The sequence below is a fragment of the Melopsittacus undulatus genome, chromosome 11 (genome assembly GCF_012275295.1).
Source record: "Melopsittacus undulatus isolate bMelUnd1 chromosome 11, bMelUnd1.mat.Z, whole genome shotgun sequence".
Classification (NCBI taxonomy): Eukaryota; Metazoa; Chordata; class Aves; order Psittaciformes; family Psittaculidae; genus Melopsittacus; species Melopsittacus undulatus.
Genome location: NC_047537.1, coordinates 2,153,691 through 2,170,291, shown reverse-complemented (window position 1 = coordinate 2,170,291; position 16,601 = coordinate 2,153,691). Strand labels below are relative to the sequence as shown.

Genomic DNA, 16,601 nt, shown 5'->3' with positions numbered 1-16,601 from the left:
GCTCCTGTTACTTTGAAAGTAATAAATCTTTAGCTGATGCAGACTGATATTACCATTATTCTTAGAAAGTTGGAAATAAAGAATCTCAATTAATAACTAGAAAATAACTTTTTTCAGCACTTTACATCTGAGACTCCTCAAATGCATTTCTTCAGTGATTTAAACTATGTATTAGGGAGCTCTATAGAAATAAAAACAGAGCTCAAGTGCAAATATTACATACAGTTAGATGTTCATCCCGTGTGTGCAGTATCTGCTTTGTATCTCTAAAGGATGTCCCTTCTCTCTATGCTGTGCTGCTGCACTGATTCCAGTCATCACCTAGTAAGGCAGGAGTTTAATGAAACTCTTTAATCACAGTGTCACTGTTGAGCACTTTCAGTTTTGGTTATGAGGTTTGAAATGGTTTATTGGATTGAGCTTTAGTTTAAAATACAAGGGAATTAACCCAGCCTTTCTGACTTCTGATTTGAAGACCTAAGTGCTTCTTTTCATACATGTTTCTCAGAAACTCCTCTGATCCATGATGATTTAGCCAGGAGAGCTCTGTACAACTCCTTTGAAAGAGAAGTGTTAGTCTTTGAATAGTACTTGTTGATAACTGCAGTAAGTGTCATTTCTTGTGTGGCTGTTGGACTTTACCTCATACAAACTTCATTTCTTCCCACACAAAATGTGTAGGACAGCACATGAGCTTGTGTAAGGTTCTGAGTTTGAAGGGTGGCTCTAGTCTTCTCTGCATATGATCTGAAAACATCAGAAGTATTCTCATCCATCACTTTGTGTCCCTGGTGTGGAGCAAGTGAGGATCCACACAATGTTTCAACATCTTGCAAACATTCATTAGCAATGTGTTAAGGTGTCAGACTTGCAGAGTCTTCTGTTTTCTTTCAAAAGCTATTTAATCTTTAATGAGAAGTGTTTATTTTTGTAAGAAACCCACCCAGTCTGAAGAAGCACTGAACCATCCTTCTCTGAAAGAGGACTGATGTCTGTGGAGCTTAGAGTATGATAGGCAGTAAACAAATAATACTCCTGGGATGGCAAATGGAAAGGCTGCATTGAGCAGATGGCTGGGCATGAGAGCTGCTGGGATTGTAGATGACAGGCTGCAGGGGCTTGGATTGAACTTCTTCAAGAATCTGATAAATTATTTTGCTTTTGTTAAGCAAATGGCAAGGCGATGGAGTACATTCTTAATTTGTCCTTGGAGTCACCTAAAATGTGTTTGCCAACTCACAGACAAACTTGGTGGGCTCCATTTCTTTCACCCTTCTGGAGTGAATGCAACATTAGGCCTTGGAAGTGCACGCAGAGTTAGATGTGGTCATGCTCACAAGAAGGTTAAAATCTAAGTGATGTGATTATCTGCTTTATTTCTTTTGAGATATGGATTCTTTTTTCTTGGAGAGAGATGGAAACTCTATCTGCTTCCAGGAGACAGGGCAGCTGCTGCGTTTTCAAGCTGTGTTTTGTGTGATGGTTGTCTGCCAACAACATGGTGATTATCAATCCTTATTTCTAATGCGATGGATTCTGCTCTTTGAAATATGGACTCTACTGTGGTTGCTTTGACTACTTCAGAGCATTCGCCAAATGGTGACTAAACTGTGTGGAAGAGCAATAATGCTTCTAATGTAACTACCAAAATCTCCTTACTCTCTGGGGTTTAATCTTTCTTTAATACTTTTATCTTTGTGCAACTTCATTATTATTTTGAAAGGAGGAAATGCCTATTGATGGTTTTTACTTTGCCAGAGGGTGAAGAGGAGATGAATATTCTGTTTCTTTCATGAAACTCACAAGTGGCCAGGACAAAACAAAGGATGCTGATTATTCACACAAGATGCCGTCAAACTGTGGCACTTCTTGTTGTCATGTACTGTGAGGGCTGGAAGGCTCTGTGCATTAATAAAAGCAATGGGATTAGCTCATAAGAGAAAATTCATGAATGGTTGATAATGCAGAGCCACTGCTCTGGCTTTGACTTAGTTTCCTAAATGACTTATTTCCATGAATGAGCACACAAACATACTTCATACCTCCACACCCCAGTAACAAAGACATACCTGTTTCTTGGGAGGTCCATAGACTGTGGTGATAAATGGGTGGATAGATAGATTTGTCATGCAAATTATTCTCTGTTTTTAACTATGTTAACATAGTTCTTGCTTTGAGAATTGAGGCTCAGCTGAGGGAATAATTATAGCTTCAGAACCCAGAACATAATATTTCCTTTTATTAGGTAAGCAGTTGTCAGCTGATACCAAAATTGCTTAATTTATACTTCTAGCAATGCCCTAGATGTTAAATACATCACGTGAGCATTCCTAAAAATATGAATATTGCAGTTATTACCTGCCAAGTTCAGAGTACAATTGGGTAACTTTTATATACAAGTAGACAAAATGCTGTGAATTCTGAGGCCTTTAATTAGTAGTTGCAGATTTGTTTGTCCCTCAGCAACTTGTATTTGCATAAAGATTAAGGCTGGTCAGAATGAAAGGGATAAGCCATAGATGGAGGAAACATTAATAAATTAGTAATCATGTATAAAAGATAAGTCGTCTTAGATGTCATTTCCATAAGCTTTATTAAAATTTAAATTCTTTTTTTAAAGATGCAGTTAATATTTTCTCCACAGTTGATCATTTCTAAAGAGAGACCTGTCATGAGCTGCAGAATGAGAGAAATTAATGTATCGGGGTCAGACATTAGTATGTAAATGAAGCTTTGCTTTTATTCTGTACAGCAACAGAAGCATTACCTTATGTTTGACCTTTCATTCATTTAGCCTGACTCAGCTGTGTCAGTCAAAACAATTAATTCTAAGGAGCAGCTCTAAAGTGTGGGGCTCAGCTTGCTTCTCCTGCCTGTGCCTGTAGGGAATCCCCAAGAGAAGAGGTAATGGAGGGGACTGGTGCAAGAGTCTCTTGCTGGAGGTTTGCATTTTCTGATCCCTTCCCCACAGCTGCGCTGTCCATAGACGTTTTGCAGGATGTTCAGGGAGAGCCCTGAGTGTTGTACCCAAAGTCTCAAGGTGAAACCTTGAATGGGACAGTAAATAAGACGTGCGTTGGAAGTCACTTTCTGGAGTCAGAAGGAACTGGATGGTAAATATGTATAGGAGTTTTCAGCAGCTCTTTGAATCTGACAGGTAACATTACAAAAAGGTGAACTCTGTTGTCCTGTTGTCCAATGAATTAATGGTAGAAAGGGAGGTGAAAATCTCCCCTTGCATTTTCATTGTTGCTGGACTTTGAGCTGTATGTCTGCTTCTTGTAGCTGTACCGCCAGTGCTCATACTGGCCTTGGGTTGTATGACCCTTGGGGAGTTGTCATCCTCTACACCCTTATGGTGTGGCGATGGCAGATGGCAGTGAAACACAGCAGAAAATGTAATGGTGCATTGCGAGTGAGCGTAATTCAGCCAGCACTAGGGCAAAAAATAGGATGTGCACTGTTCCCTTGCAAAAATGTGCAGCTCACAGTCAAATCCTGCTTTTATAGATCCTGAGTCTGACTGGAATATCCCTGAGCTAAGCAGCTTTCCTTAATGAGTCGTGTTGAGACCACGTAGAGATTTGGTGCATACATGTGTGGCCATAGATCTACAGGAAATAAACTTTTATTGAAGTAGTGTCTCTGGCAGCAGTGGAGAATTACAGTTGGAGTATAGTCAGTGTAAGTGCTTGCAGTTAAGGTGAGCCTGCAGAATAGGCAAGCTTATCAATTCACTTTACAGATAGGGACAAGCTCTTGTGCAGGTTTGCTTTGAAAAGAAGTAGTTCTCTTAAAATTGCAAAAGATACTTTGACTTTAATCCAGATCATGATTAAATTATATGTGCTTTAGGAAATTAAACTTCAGGAAAACTTGGGGGGTAAGAGCTAGGCTAAAGAATGAAAACAAACCATTAAACTTTATAAAAGCAGTAACCTATAAAAGCAGATTGAATAGTACATTCTCTTTTTTTACTTAATGGAAGTACAAGATTTGGCAATGCAGATTGAATGACATGTTTCTTGTTCTGATTTAAATATTTTATAGACTTTCCCAGTATATGAGTGGAAAGGAATGAGGCATGCAGTAGCATGCATGGGTTTACTTTTAAAACACCTTTCTAATCAGAAACATGTTTAAAAGCTATTTCAGTAAAGGTTTGAAATGGGATGCTGGTTTTGAGTTTTTATCCATGACCTCAAAGGCAGCTGTAGGCTTTTCTCCATACAAAGGGAAGAAGGAAGTTCCGGGTGGTAATTTAGAGCCTCTGCTTTCTTACATTCAACAATAATTCTTCTTTCACCATAATACAGGGGCTTTTTCTCTACAAACACAATTTTCTCTGACCTTTGTACAAACCCAGCATAGTCCTGCTTCATAATTTGACTTGTGTCCATTTGGAATTGTGTCCATTTGGAATTGTGTCCATTCCTGATCAGTCAGGGAGACAAGAGTCTTTTGTGGCTTCCATCACTAATGGGTCCAGAGTATTTGTTAACGGTTTGGCTGTTCTCTTTGTGGTCATTTCATGTTTCTTTTGAGGATGGGTTGAAAAATGAAAGGCTGACACCCCCTTGTTTAAGCTATTGCACTTCCTCAGAAGTTCCAGGGACTGTTGCTTCAGCAAAAAGTCCTATGAGGGTGCTGAGTGCTGGCACAGGGTGCCCAGAGAAGCTGTGGCTGCCCCATCCCTGGCAGTGTTCAAGGCCAGGTTGGACACAGGGGCTTGGAGCAGCTGCTTCAGTGGAAGGGGTCCCTGCCCATGGCAGGGGTTGGAGCTGGATGAGCTTTAAGGTCCCTTCCAACACGAAGCATTCCATGAAAGAGATATGGATTTGTGAAGGAAGGACAGATTTGCAGATGAAGACTGTGGTGAGAGATGCTGATCCCCAAGTCAGATGCTGGTCTCGGTGTTAAGCAGTGGATAAGCAACACTCCAGCTTTCTGCCTTGGGCAGCACAGGCACCAAAGAGCACTGGGGCTATAATTAATTTATCTGAAGCTGATCCCTTTAGCAGTCTCCTCAGCATTTTCTGTACAGAATGAAATACAGTGAAATTTCCTCAGCTCTACTTGCACCTTTTAAAGCAAAGCTTTGTATTTTATGAAACTGAAAGCATTAATGATGAATGAATAATGTACTATCCAAAACACTCTGGAATTCAGAATGAGAAAGGGTTTGGAGCTTCCAGGAGTCATTAAAATGAGAGTTACATTACAAAGAACACAACCTTCTCTCCTCCTGAGTACGAGGTTTCACATTTGGTCAGGGTTTAGTTCAAACTGGCTGAAGATTTGAATTTTTAAGTTAAGCAAGAGACCTTTTGAGATGAAAAATAGAAGCCTGCATGCTTATTGTTTCTTGGCTTTATGTAGTCTCAATTTTGGTAGCCAGAGGGTACTTGAGAGCAGTGAAACACCATCCAATCTTACATGAGAAACCCCCAAAACTAATAATGCATTGCTTTAAGCTTTACTTAAATAATGACAGAAATAACATTCTTTTCCTTGCTATCTGCAGCAAAGAGGAACATTATCACAGCACTACTCAAGATCTGCATTTATTCTTTAAAGACTTTTTAGAGCCTTTTAGCTCAAAAGTGATTGGATTTATAAATATTCAACACCACTGAACATAAGTGTGGATGCTTTTTATTACAAAGAACTGTTCCAATGGCTGCTAACATTCAACATCTAAATAAGCTTGGAGCTGGCATTTGGTGCAGGGAGATGTTTCCAGTCCCAGGTCTGTGTCAAGTGGTCACGTATGTGGTCACATTTGGGGGGGTGCTGCAGTGAATGGTGATCCCCTGCCATTGGAAGGTGACATCTGGAGGTGTGAATGAGTTCAGAGCCCACGTTCAAGCAGGGTTGAAAACTTGGGTCCAAAAATGTCTTTTAGAAATTAGACATCACAGTTTAGTTCATCCTAATTAAAACTTTATTGCTTTCCTTGCAATCCTCACTTGTTTTTTTCCTGTAAGGGCCCTTTGTCTTGCACTTGCCGTACATTAGTTTCCAACATACCTCTCACTAGAAGTTCAAGGTATAACTTTGAAGTATTCCATACTAAAGGGGAAGCCGCATGGCAACGGAGTAGTGTCTTTCAGGGGAATTTAGTAGCAAAGAAAGTCTACAAATCCATGGGGATATTGGTTTTGGCTGAGTGACTACAGGCTGGCTGCAAGAGGGCTAAGGAAATCTGCTGCCTTTGCAAAGTCAAAGGTATAGATTCACTGGAGATTTGAGTTGATAACTTCTCCAGTGCTGTGGGTGTATAATAACCATGTTGATTGTTGTCCCCTGCTGGAACAGAACTTTCTGAAGGACACTAAATCTGCTCAATAGCACAAAAGATCAATGGAGTAAAAGCACTTAATTTTTTACTACCTAGTGTGAATTATACTTATTCTCCATGATGGGTACTTAGAAAAATGACTGGAAAGCAAATGAAAACCTGCATATGCTTATGTGTGTGCCAGATAATTGCCATCGACTCTCAGACTTCCTGAACTTGGGAGAAGAGCAATCTTTAATTTTATCTGGGTATGTCAAACACAGACAAAGAAGTAAAACTATGTCATGCTGAATAAACATGTAACATCTATTTTGGAACATCATTATCTCGATCAGCTTTAGTTAGGGAATTTGGCAACAACAATGAAGATGAAATAATGTATTTTGACAGGATGCACAGAGGATTTGAAGACAAAATAATGGGATTGCCCAGAAATTGTCTCCTGAATAGTGCCAGTCTGCATTTATATGAACAGTATTGCTTCTGAATGTATCATTACAAGTTCTCTGCAAATATATCTTACTGAACTTTTTGTACTGTATTTATCAGAGAAGGTAAAGGCTTCTGATCATCAGTGGGAAATAAGTTTAGGCTTAGATTGTTACAATCTCTAAACATTTCCTATTAAATGTTCCATGCAATTCCATGAAACTCATCTTTTTCTACATACCTAAATTTGTTTGATGCTGACAGTAACTGCACATTGGTGGTTCCTTGTCTCTGGGGAAGAATTCAGCCTGTTACCTTCCATGAGGTTGTAAGGACCTTTTGAAAGGAATATGGATATTCTGCAGCATCACAAGGGATCTGCATTGAGGAGAACAATCACTTATGGGGGGAGGTTGAACCGTATGACTCCTAATGTGTAACTCTGTGGACTAAAACCAATCTTCTGCTCTTTTAGATAAAAACAGCCCAGTGGGGCCTGATTTTTGTAGAGAACTAAGAAAAAAGGTGATGAGAGAAAAATATTATTCCAGATCAGGGATGCAGAAAGGAGCAGTGCAGCCTGATGCCCATGCAGGCTTTCTGTTATTAAACTAAAATGTCTTTATCAGTGAATGCACTATAAATGTTTCTATAGGAAAGGGAATTGTAAGGGAATCATACAGGCATATCTTGTTACTAGTGTTTCAGTTTTGGAATGTTTTAGATTAAATAAATGGAAGGAATATGATTTTCAGGAAGGGTTGAACAGTCACATCAAATGTAATGTTTTAAATTGCCATAATTTGAGGTTCTAAAATCACCCATCTTTTAAAAAATACTCATGTATAATCTGGTAGCTGGGTTGATGGCCATCCCGCTGAGTTTCTGAACCCTGGAGATGTTTTCCATCTGTTTCTACAGCTGGGGCAGTGCCCAAAAGGCACACAGCTAGAATGTGTTGGAGTTTAATACCTGTGTAGGAAACCAATGACCTCCTCCTAGGACACAACAGCCAAGGGTCTGTCTAGAGGGAACCACACAGGTTGACTGTGTTACTACAATCAGGGGATGGTTGTCTTATCCCTTGAACTCTTAAAACATGATTTCTGCCTTAGGGAACCTAATATTTGTTGATTTTTCATGATTGTAAAGATCTCATAATATTTTATACTTAAAATCAGAAAGAACATCAAATCTCTGAAGATGAAGGTTAACATAAGATGCAATTATTTTATGTGCTGCAGGTGTCAGACTTCAGAGCATGTGACAGAAGCAAACGAAAACCTGTTGGACACAGGACCAGCAGACGGCCTGGAACATGAGAGCACCAGAACTCTGGAGCCTGAACTCCCCTCCCTTTGTCTCAAGCAAGTGTTTCCCAAGTACGCGAAGCAGTTTAACTACCTACGGCTTGTGGACAGAGTGGCTGCCTTGTTTATCCGATTTCTTGGTGTGAAAGGGACAACAAAGTTGGGGCCAACAGGTTTCCGGACGTTTATAAGGTCAGTAAGGTGAAGGTTGCTTTCGAAATTGCTTAATGTGTAATCAAGAAGTTACAGGTCCTGTGGAGTAGCACTGCTGTCCCTGTGCTTACCATCGGTTCTGCTGAATGAAAGCAGGCCCTAACAGTAGTACCTTTTTAGTTGTAGGTTGAGTGATGCCTTCTGAAGAAACCTTTCCCCACAAGTTCCACTGAATCATTGCAAATTTTTTATAAAACATAAATTTTTATCATTCCAAGCTCCCAAAATACGTGACCTATGAAGCTGTGTCTAGTAGGAACCTGGGTCTTTACAGCAGCTCAGGGATACCCTGGGAGATACTATTTGCAATCTTTGTTAACATGTCATGTTCTAGTAAATTGTAGGGATACCAGTGTGAGAAAGTGACAACTGAAACTGGGTCACTTCATCTGGTTCTGTTGGCTGTGGGGCACAGCCATCTGCCCCAGGCCACCCGAAAGCCTTTCCAAATGCCAGTTGCTGCTGCATTGTGCACTAAGGATTTGCATTGTGAAATTGCAACTTGCAATGGCAAGGAACTCAATTTCTTTTTTCCACATGTTTTTTTTATTTATGAGGGTTTTCTTTTCATTGTTTTTATGGATAGATCTGTTCTAGTCATGGTACAAATACCTCATTTTCTGTCTTTCACTGACAGCGACAAAAGAAATAGCAGCAGCAGATGTACCCTTAAAGTACGGATCCTGTTTCTATGCAGATGCATTTAGCATTCAGGAATGAATATAAACAATTTGATTTATACAAATTATGATATATAGAAAATGACTGAAGGCATCTGCTCTTTCCATAGACCAGTGCAGGATTGTTTCCAATTCTGTGTTTTCTATTGTTTAGTCCAGCCTTAATTTGGCACTTGTAAGAGGAACACAGAATAAATGCCAGCATTTTAAGAATGTGAAAATACATTGCCATATCTCAGTGCAATAGTGTTTGCAGCTTCTTAATGCATGTTAAATGAAACCTTTTAATATTGGCAAATACATTGTTTATTTTTCCCAGGGGATCTGTAGCAACTATTTGGCCCTTCTCTGAATGCTGACATTACTGCTCATTTCAGAAGTAAGGTCATGATTCCAAGATGTGTTTTATATCACTTTTCAAGAAGCAAATGGCACACAAGTGTGATTTTGGGTGTGTGGGCAAGTGGTTGCAGAGACTATCCACTCAAATTTTAGCTAATCACAATCTGTTCCTCTTCAATAATATCTTCATTGTAAAAAGTAGCTCAAAGAAAAACACTGATGGTGGCTCCAGTCCTTGCTTGGGTTCTACTTAAGATTTCTTTGGGACTATCTAGGCCAGACCTTAACTTTGTTTTAAGGGAGCTCTGCTCATGCTATTAAAGAGTAAGATTCTTTTATATTATCCAGGTTTTGGGGGGATTTGTATGGGGTTTGGGGTATTTGTGTGGGGTTTTTGTTGTTGGGTTTTTCTCTTTTCTGGCTAGAAATTTTGGCCCGTTCTTTGGCATGTGTTCTTGTTCCAGCCAGGCTGCCAGACATCTGGAAATCCTGGACAGATGGCTAATGCTCAGAGACTGATCAACACCACTGCAGGCTCAGACCACACAAGTGTCAGATCTCCTACATGTGCTTATCACCGAATGCCCGAGATACAGCCAGAGATGCTGCTGTTTTCCATGCAGCCTTCAGGAATGCACAGGGCAAATCTGCTCAGTGTTCAGGCATGAAGAAGTAATTTTGTGCTTGAAAGCTTTCCTCCAACCTTTTTCAGCCAGAATCAGTCAAAGAAGAGAGCATTTTTCTGTGCAGACTGCTTTATGTTGATAGTCTGTGCTGATTTCTGTTGGGTTTTGTAGTGTACCAATGAATTCCAGTCTGTTATGGCCTGAGAAAGAGTGCTGGCAATAGGTGGGAGAAAGGAGTGTGTAACAGTTAAGTCATATTTTTAATTGAAATATGCAGGGTTTTCTCTTTTTTCCTGCTTTGTTGCAGAACCCAAATAAACCAGATAATCTATAATCTGACCTGCTGCCTTTCTGTGGCTAGAGGCTGACAGGAGATTGCACATGGAAATTGGATTTAGGTGCATGTCTCTAAGGGGGATGCTTCTCTCGCCCAGGGTTACTTCTGGCAGAGGTGGTGCTGGTGTGATCTGGACAGGCAGCAGGACAAGGCACATACAAGAGATGTTCTGCACATGAAAAATCCAGGCCTGTTTCAGATACACATTCTTCATAGGTGCTTTATTTGACAAGCATGTTACAGTGTGTGCACATGACGTGGGTAAACTTTTCTCCTCAGTGTTCTCTCAGTTACCTTTGCAGAGTTTTTCCTAACTTGGAAGTTTGGATGTAATCAGAATTTCTTCTTTGTTTTGTCTGTTTTTAACAGAAACTGCAAACTGAGTAACAGCAATTTTTCAATGGCTTGTGTGGATATCTTATATATCGATATCACAAGAAGGAGGAATGGCATGGGAATTGACCACAGAGAATCAGGTAACAGTGTTCTGTATTTGAAAACTATGGAAGCTGAGGTTTTCCTTGCAATTTTGGTAGCTCAAGCAACATTCAGGGCCTTTGCTAAGGGTGAGTAGCAGTGCTGCAACCACTCCTTGCTGTAATTGTTTTGTTCATGCAGGAGCTAGGTCAATCAGCCAACCCAGCCTGCAGTAATGAATTACCTCCCCATCTGCTTTGGTCACATTTTCAGATCTGAAACAGTAATCTATCAAATAGCAGAGTTTAGGGATTATTTTCTTGTTATTTTAATGGCCTAAATACACCATTTATTATATAACTTAATTTCTAAAATTGCTATTACACCTCTGTATAAAATTGAGTGCATAAATTTGGCAATTTCTCCAACAGCTTCTGTAAAACGTTGAACAATTTCAGTTGGGCTGATATTCCCATCTCATGTGTTCCTGACAACAGTTTTTGGAGCCATTTATAGGAGGGAAACAGCAGCTGGAGTATTCTGGAAGGTTTTATGCCACTGCTCCTTGTGGCCATTGAGGAGGATTGTCAAGGTTCCATTTAAATCAGTGTGGGATAAAGAGATGCACCTCGATGCTGCTGGTGTAACTAGCATGCTGGTCACAGAGCTGCAGGCTGGCATCTTCCCAGAAACTGGTTCAAAATACAGTTTAATAGAAGAAGCTGAACATGGACATGGATCTATATAGTCATGCTTTTTTATTTTCAATGCTAAAATAGCAGAAGAATCAAAAGTCTCCAAATTGAGACTGACTTCTGTATTTGTTATCCACCTCCCTACAAATACATCTGTAGTTCTCTCCTGCATAAACATGAATACGTGTACTGGTTTGTGACAGTGTGGTAGGGTGTGACACCAGGAAAATTAGTTGTATATAACCTTCTTGAATATTTGAAGGTGCTTCAGAAACGTTAATGAAGCTTATATTTGTATGAAATAGGTAATTATTATGTGTCTTTCTTGAATATGGGTATCCTACAGTATAGAGTCTGTGTATATGAAGTCAGGTAAGATAAGGCAAAAAGGGAGTAAGTAGAATATAGACTGTTCATGTGGCTGACAGAAAGACTAAATCTAGACCTAAGAATAGAAGGGAGAAAATGAAGGTATGGTGCAGAGGAGCCAATATGGTTTATTGTGCATGAACTCCCATACTACTTTAAGTAGGTTTGGGTCACCTTAGTTTCATAGGTATGTAAAATCTGAGTATTTGCAGTTAGCATTTCAGTGTGGGTAGAAGCCATTTATGTGGTGAGCCAATAGAATTCCACGAGCAGAAGTAATAGAAATGCAAATGAACCTTCAGGCTTTGAGAAATTAAAGAGATTTGTTGATGGTTTCAGCAAACCAGATGTTGTGTTAAAACACAAAATAACCTCCATTTCTGCTCTGTGTCTGGCCCACTTCCAGCTGTAACCAGTACAGAAACTCCTGCTGTTGCTCTACACCACCAGCTTCTAACTTCCTTCATTATATGCTTCACATGAGTGTCACTTCTGGGGGAGAAAGTGCGTATGGTACCAAAGGTGCTTTCCCTGCCTGCAGCTCACCGTGACTGATAAAGTAATTTACTGAGCTGGCAGCTGCTGCTTTCAGATAACAATTCCTTTGCAAGCTCTTTTACGGGCAGGGTTGTAAGCAACCCCACCTGCAGCCTGAGTGGAGAGAAATTAGACTTCACAATGTAATTGTAATATTCTGAAAAGGTCCTTTCCTGCAGCATCAATGAGCCAACATCCAGTTAAAAAAACCCAAAGCTTTCAACACCTCATCCTAAAATAATCCCCTTAAAGTGTATGTTCAGACTGGGAGAGCCAGTTAAAGCACAAAGCAGCCCTAACAGTTCCTTGTTGCTGGCATTCTGCAAAGCAAATTGTGGTTTGGCTTCTTAATTAAGAATTAAATAGGTATTATTTCAAGGGTTTAAATACAATAATTAGTGTTAACATGCAGCCCCTCTTTCCACTGGCTGTGGGTAGTGGGTTATTAGTAAGATGTGATCAAACAGCACCTGAAGAGGCTGTACTGCAGCACATGGTTTCTGCAGGGGACTTTTGTTTGTGAAGGGGCAGAGCAGAGTTCTATTATAGCAGAGAAATGTTTTGGCACTTTCCCTTTGCACACACTTCAGCTGTTTGTTTTTCATTCAGTTGAAACAAAATTACTAGTGCAGAATTAATGGGTATGGCTGAAACAACGGCCTCTTCACCTGCAAAAGGAGGGCTGAGGATTCATACCCACCACAGGCTCTGCAGAAGGGAAGCAATACTTCAGATAAACTCACTTCTGTGATAAGGTGATGCTTGGTAATGGGGTTATCGCTGCAGTGCTGTAGACTGAAATAACAAACTGTTTAAGTAGTTCTGCATTTGAACTTCTGGTTTAGGTCCAGGTCTCAAAATACAAGGTTTAAATGACCCAATTCAGTGCCGATAGAAACTTAATTTTTCTCTTTGAGTGGATTGTTTTCCTTGAAGCTCAGTATGTTACTGTGCGTCTGACTTGGTTTCTACTTAATATTTGAGACAGCAGAAATTGAGGCTGATATTATATCTGTTTCATTGTACAACATCTTAAAATCAGTTGTTGCTGTACCAGTTTGCCTCCTGATGCCAGGCTGTTGGATAGGCTGATGTTTGGTACCAGGAATCCTCCATCACTGGGGCTACCACCTATCTGTAACCCAGCCAGGGCGTACCCTGTACTGAAACATTGAATGAGCTTTTGTGTGTTATGTACAAATAAAACCTTTCCTTTTGGTCTTTGAAGGCCAGATGGTTTCTAAGTGAGCATTCTAGATGGCACCTGTGTAAATGAAAAACCTTAACTAACACTAACCCAGCACATACACATTTGACCTTGCTGCCAAAAGAAACAAAGAGATAGTGTTATGCTTAAAGAAGTAGTTTGCTAGGGAGCAGTGAGCTATGAATCTCCCTCCTATAAACACCTTTTCCTTGCAGGGATGTGTTTGCAAGCCTTTGTGGAAGCTTTCTTCTGTCTGGCTCAGAAGAAATACAAATCCCTCCCACTCCACCAGCAAGTGACATTGCTGATTGATTTCTGTGAGTATCAGCTCACCGTCCTGGATGCAAAGCGCCGAGCTCTTTGTCACGCAGATGGACCTCACCTCGCACCAGCTTCACATCCATCCCTCCTGGGTCGCTCGGCCCCAGCTAGTAAACTGTCAGATTATAGAAATCATCGTTAGTGACGGTGCTAATTCACCAGCACAGAACTGAGATTTAATCCCCAGGTACGTGCATGTCCTGCAGGAGGAGAGACCAACTCCTGAATCCCTTCAGCTGATAGGCATAGTTATTTATTTCAGCTTTTCTTATTTATGCTCTTCAAAAAGCCTCCTGCAAGCTCCCATTCTCAAATAACAACCCTGGCAATGGCTGTTTATTTACAGCTCTGTTGGACCTGCAGCACACCTCACGTGGCAAACTGTGCTTTCATCCCAAGTATATAGGAAACCACGTGTGAAGACAAGGACCAAAATACAATGGGATAATAACCAGCATCACGGAGTTGCAGTGACTGAGAGGTACCCTTATGTCAAAGGAATTACATTGCTCTGTATGCACTGGACATATTATGGAAACCAAGTAAGGAGCTGCAGTCTCAAATACCAGTTGCAGACTTTGGAAAACTGAAACCTGGAGTTAGGTTTGTGGTCAGACTTCAGGCTTTGACTCTTTTTTCGGTCACTTGGACTGTACATGTTGGAATCAATACAGATTTGGTCATTGACTTTGTACTCCTTTTCTAAAGTCGGTCTTAAAACACTGAAATGATATTTTGGCTTCTACTCTTTGTACATGTCTCTGCCATGACAAGTACTGTTAATTTTCTAAAGAAAAACTAAAGATATTTATCCTTTTGCTTCCATAGAACTGATAAGCTCACACTTAGAGGAAAAATGTACTTCATTAAGTCAGATCCAATGAATCAAGAGGTGGTTTTGTCTTCAGGTACTAAGCACTGCTTCTGCAAATGGCTTTACGGTGTAAAGAGTTCATTTAAATTCCAGTGAAGCCAATCCTGTCGCTGACTTTAGGCTGAGTTATTGTATTCTAGGTTTGCTGATTTTTTGCCTTTTGCATGTTTGTTGCCCTTTCTGGACCTGCAGTAACATCTAGAGCAGATTTTTCTTTTGTCTTTGCACATATTCTTAATTTTTTTCTCCTTAAATAACTGTATAATTCTGTAAAAATGAGATCTGTAGTATTTAACAGGGTATTTGTCAGGAATGCTGGGCTATACCACTGCGGTTGTACAGAAAGTCTTTATTTTTCAAGGAGGGAGCCATAACATTGATAATCACACTCTTTGGGGGGGAGGCTGAGCACAATGTGACACTGGCTGGTAGGACAGGAATAACTTGGAACATCAGGGCTGTTCAGTCCAATCCTTTTCAGTCTTGTATTTTACTACAAGGATGTATGTCTGCATCCGAGTTTGATTTTCTCCTTTGCTCTATTCTCTAATGTTAATGAGTCTGCTTATGTTCCAGTGTCCCTCGTGCTGTCAGGAATCACAAATGGCACAGGCATTTAGCTTTGGATTGGAGAAAATGACCTGAGCTCGAGGTCACAATGTGCCGATGGCTGGTGTGTCAGAGGAGTGACGTTGCAGGAAGCACACTGCCTGTGCCAGGCAGCCCACCCACTTAATGCCATGGACTAAATGCACACACCGTATTGAGTGAGTTGTTACTTCAGGAGAAGTTTAGAGTTTCTTTCCTGATTTTTCTGTTAAGCAGCATGGCACTACAATGCAGAAGGCAAGCTGAGCCCACAAGAAAGTAATACCTAGCATGTGCTAATACCAGATGTGGGCATCCCTTCTTCTCTTTGTCTTTTCTGTAACACCAATGAAAGCAGCAGTAAATGATTCTCAGTTCAATGGCTAGACTGCTTCACATTTTATGTATTGTGCATAAGAGGCCAATTGCAGCCTAATGCCACTGCCTGGTTTAAGTTTTGTAAAGATTATTGCAATATGAAGATAAAATGCCAAACTCTAAGGTCTGGCATCTGTCAGAACAAATGAAGCTGAAAGGGCCATTTTTTTTCCACACTTTCATTGTAATATGTTTGAAGACATTCACAAGTTGAAAAATGGTTACTTCTTACTTGGGGACATCTGACATTTGTCTTGCGATTGGCAGTGTGTTACTAGAAAATAGCTTACAGTTTCTCTCATCCTGTGATTGATGTCCTGTAAAGACAGAGTTGCAGAAGAGTCAGATTTGAAATGATACAACTGTGAATGCCTTTCCTTACCGCTTTCTTAATATGATCTATGGCCTAAAATAGCCAAGTTTTGCTATTGTATAAATTACCCTTATCTCAGTGGAATAAAATAATTATTGTATATAATGAACACCAATAAGATCTCTCTCTGTTTTGGAGATCTGTATATTCTCTGGATCTAACAGATTTTTACAGCCAGCTGCATACACAGGCTGCCTGCTGTTTGCCCTGTTTATCTCCCCCTTCAAATATGAAGGGTCCCTTGTAGAGCAGTCAAAATATTCATTTATCTGTCTCTAGTAATCCAGTGTTCATGTACTTACATAATTGGAAAACTGAATGCCATATTATTCTCAGGGGAGGGGGGAGATAAAACAGGAGTGTACTTTAGAGACTTCATGACAAAGTCACATTTCTCTTCCATCTAATGCAGTTTCCTCTGAATATGATCTAACATCCAAAGTAACTTCACATAGCCTTTAAGTCACCAGTCTGCACACACCCATCAGAAAAATGACCAGAGACACTTTATTCAGAACAGGAAGGCTAATACACTATAATCTATTAGTTGTGAGGTACCTTTATAGCTAAAGAAACAATACATGGAAGGTAGTAGGTGTTGTTT

General features: G+C 40.2%; 1 protein-coding gene across 1 annotated transcript in view; it reads left to right on the top strand.

Annotated features, from left to right (window-relative positions):
* TTLL11 (tubulin tyrosine ligase like 11) overlaps window positions 1-16,108 on the top strand; it is a 46,569-nt gene extending 30,461 nt beyond the window's left edge. Inside the window, exons 7-9 of the mRNA XM_034067719.1 lie at window positions 7,975-8,232; window positions 10,608-10,714; window positions 13,679-16,108. Of these exons, the coding sequence (XP_033923610.1) occupies window positions 7,975-8,232; window positions 10,608-10,714; window positions 13,679-13,926 (613 nt within the window). The 3' untranslated portion in view covers window positions 13,927-16,108. The remainder of the gene's footprint in view (window positions 1-7,974; window positions 8,233-10,607; window positions 10,715-13,678) is intronic.
* Window positions 16,109-16,601: the final 493 nt, after the last annotated feature.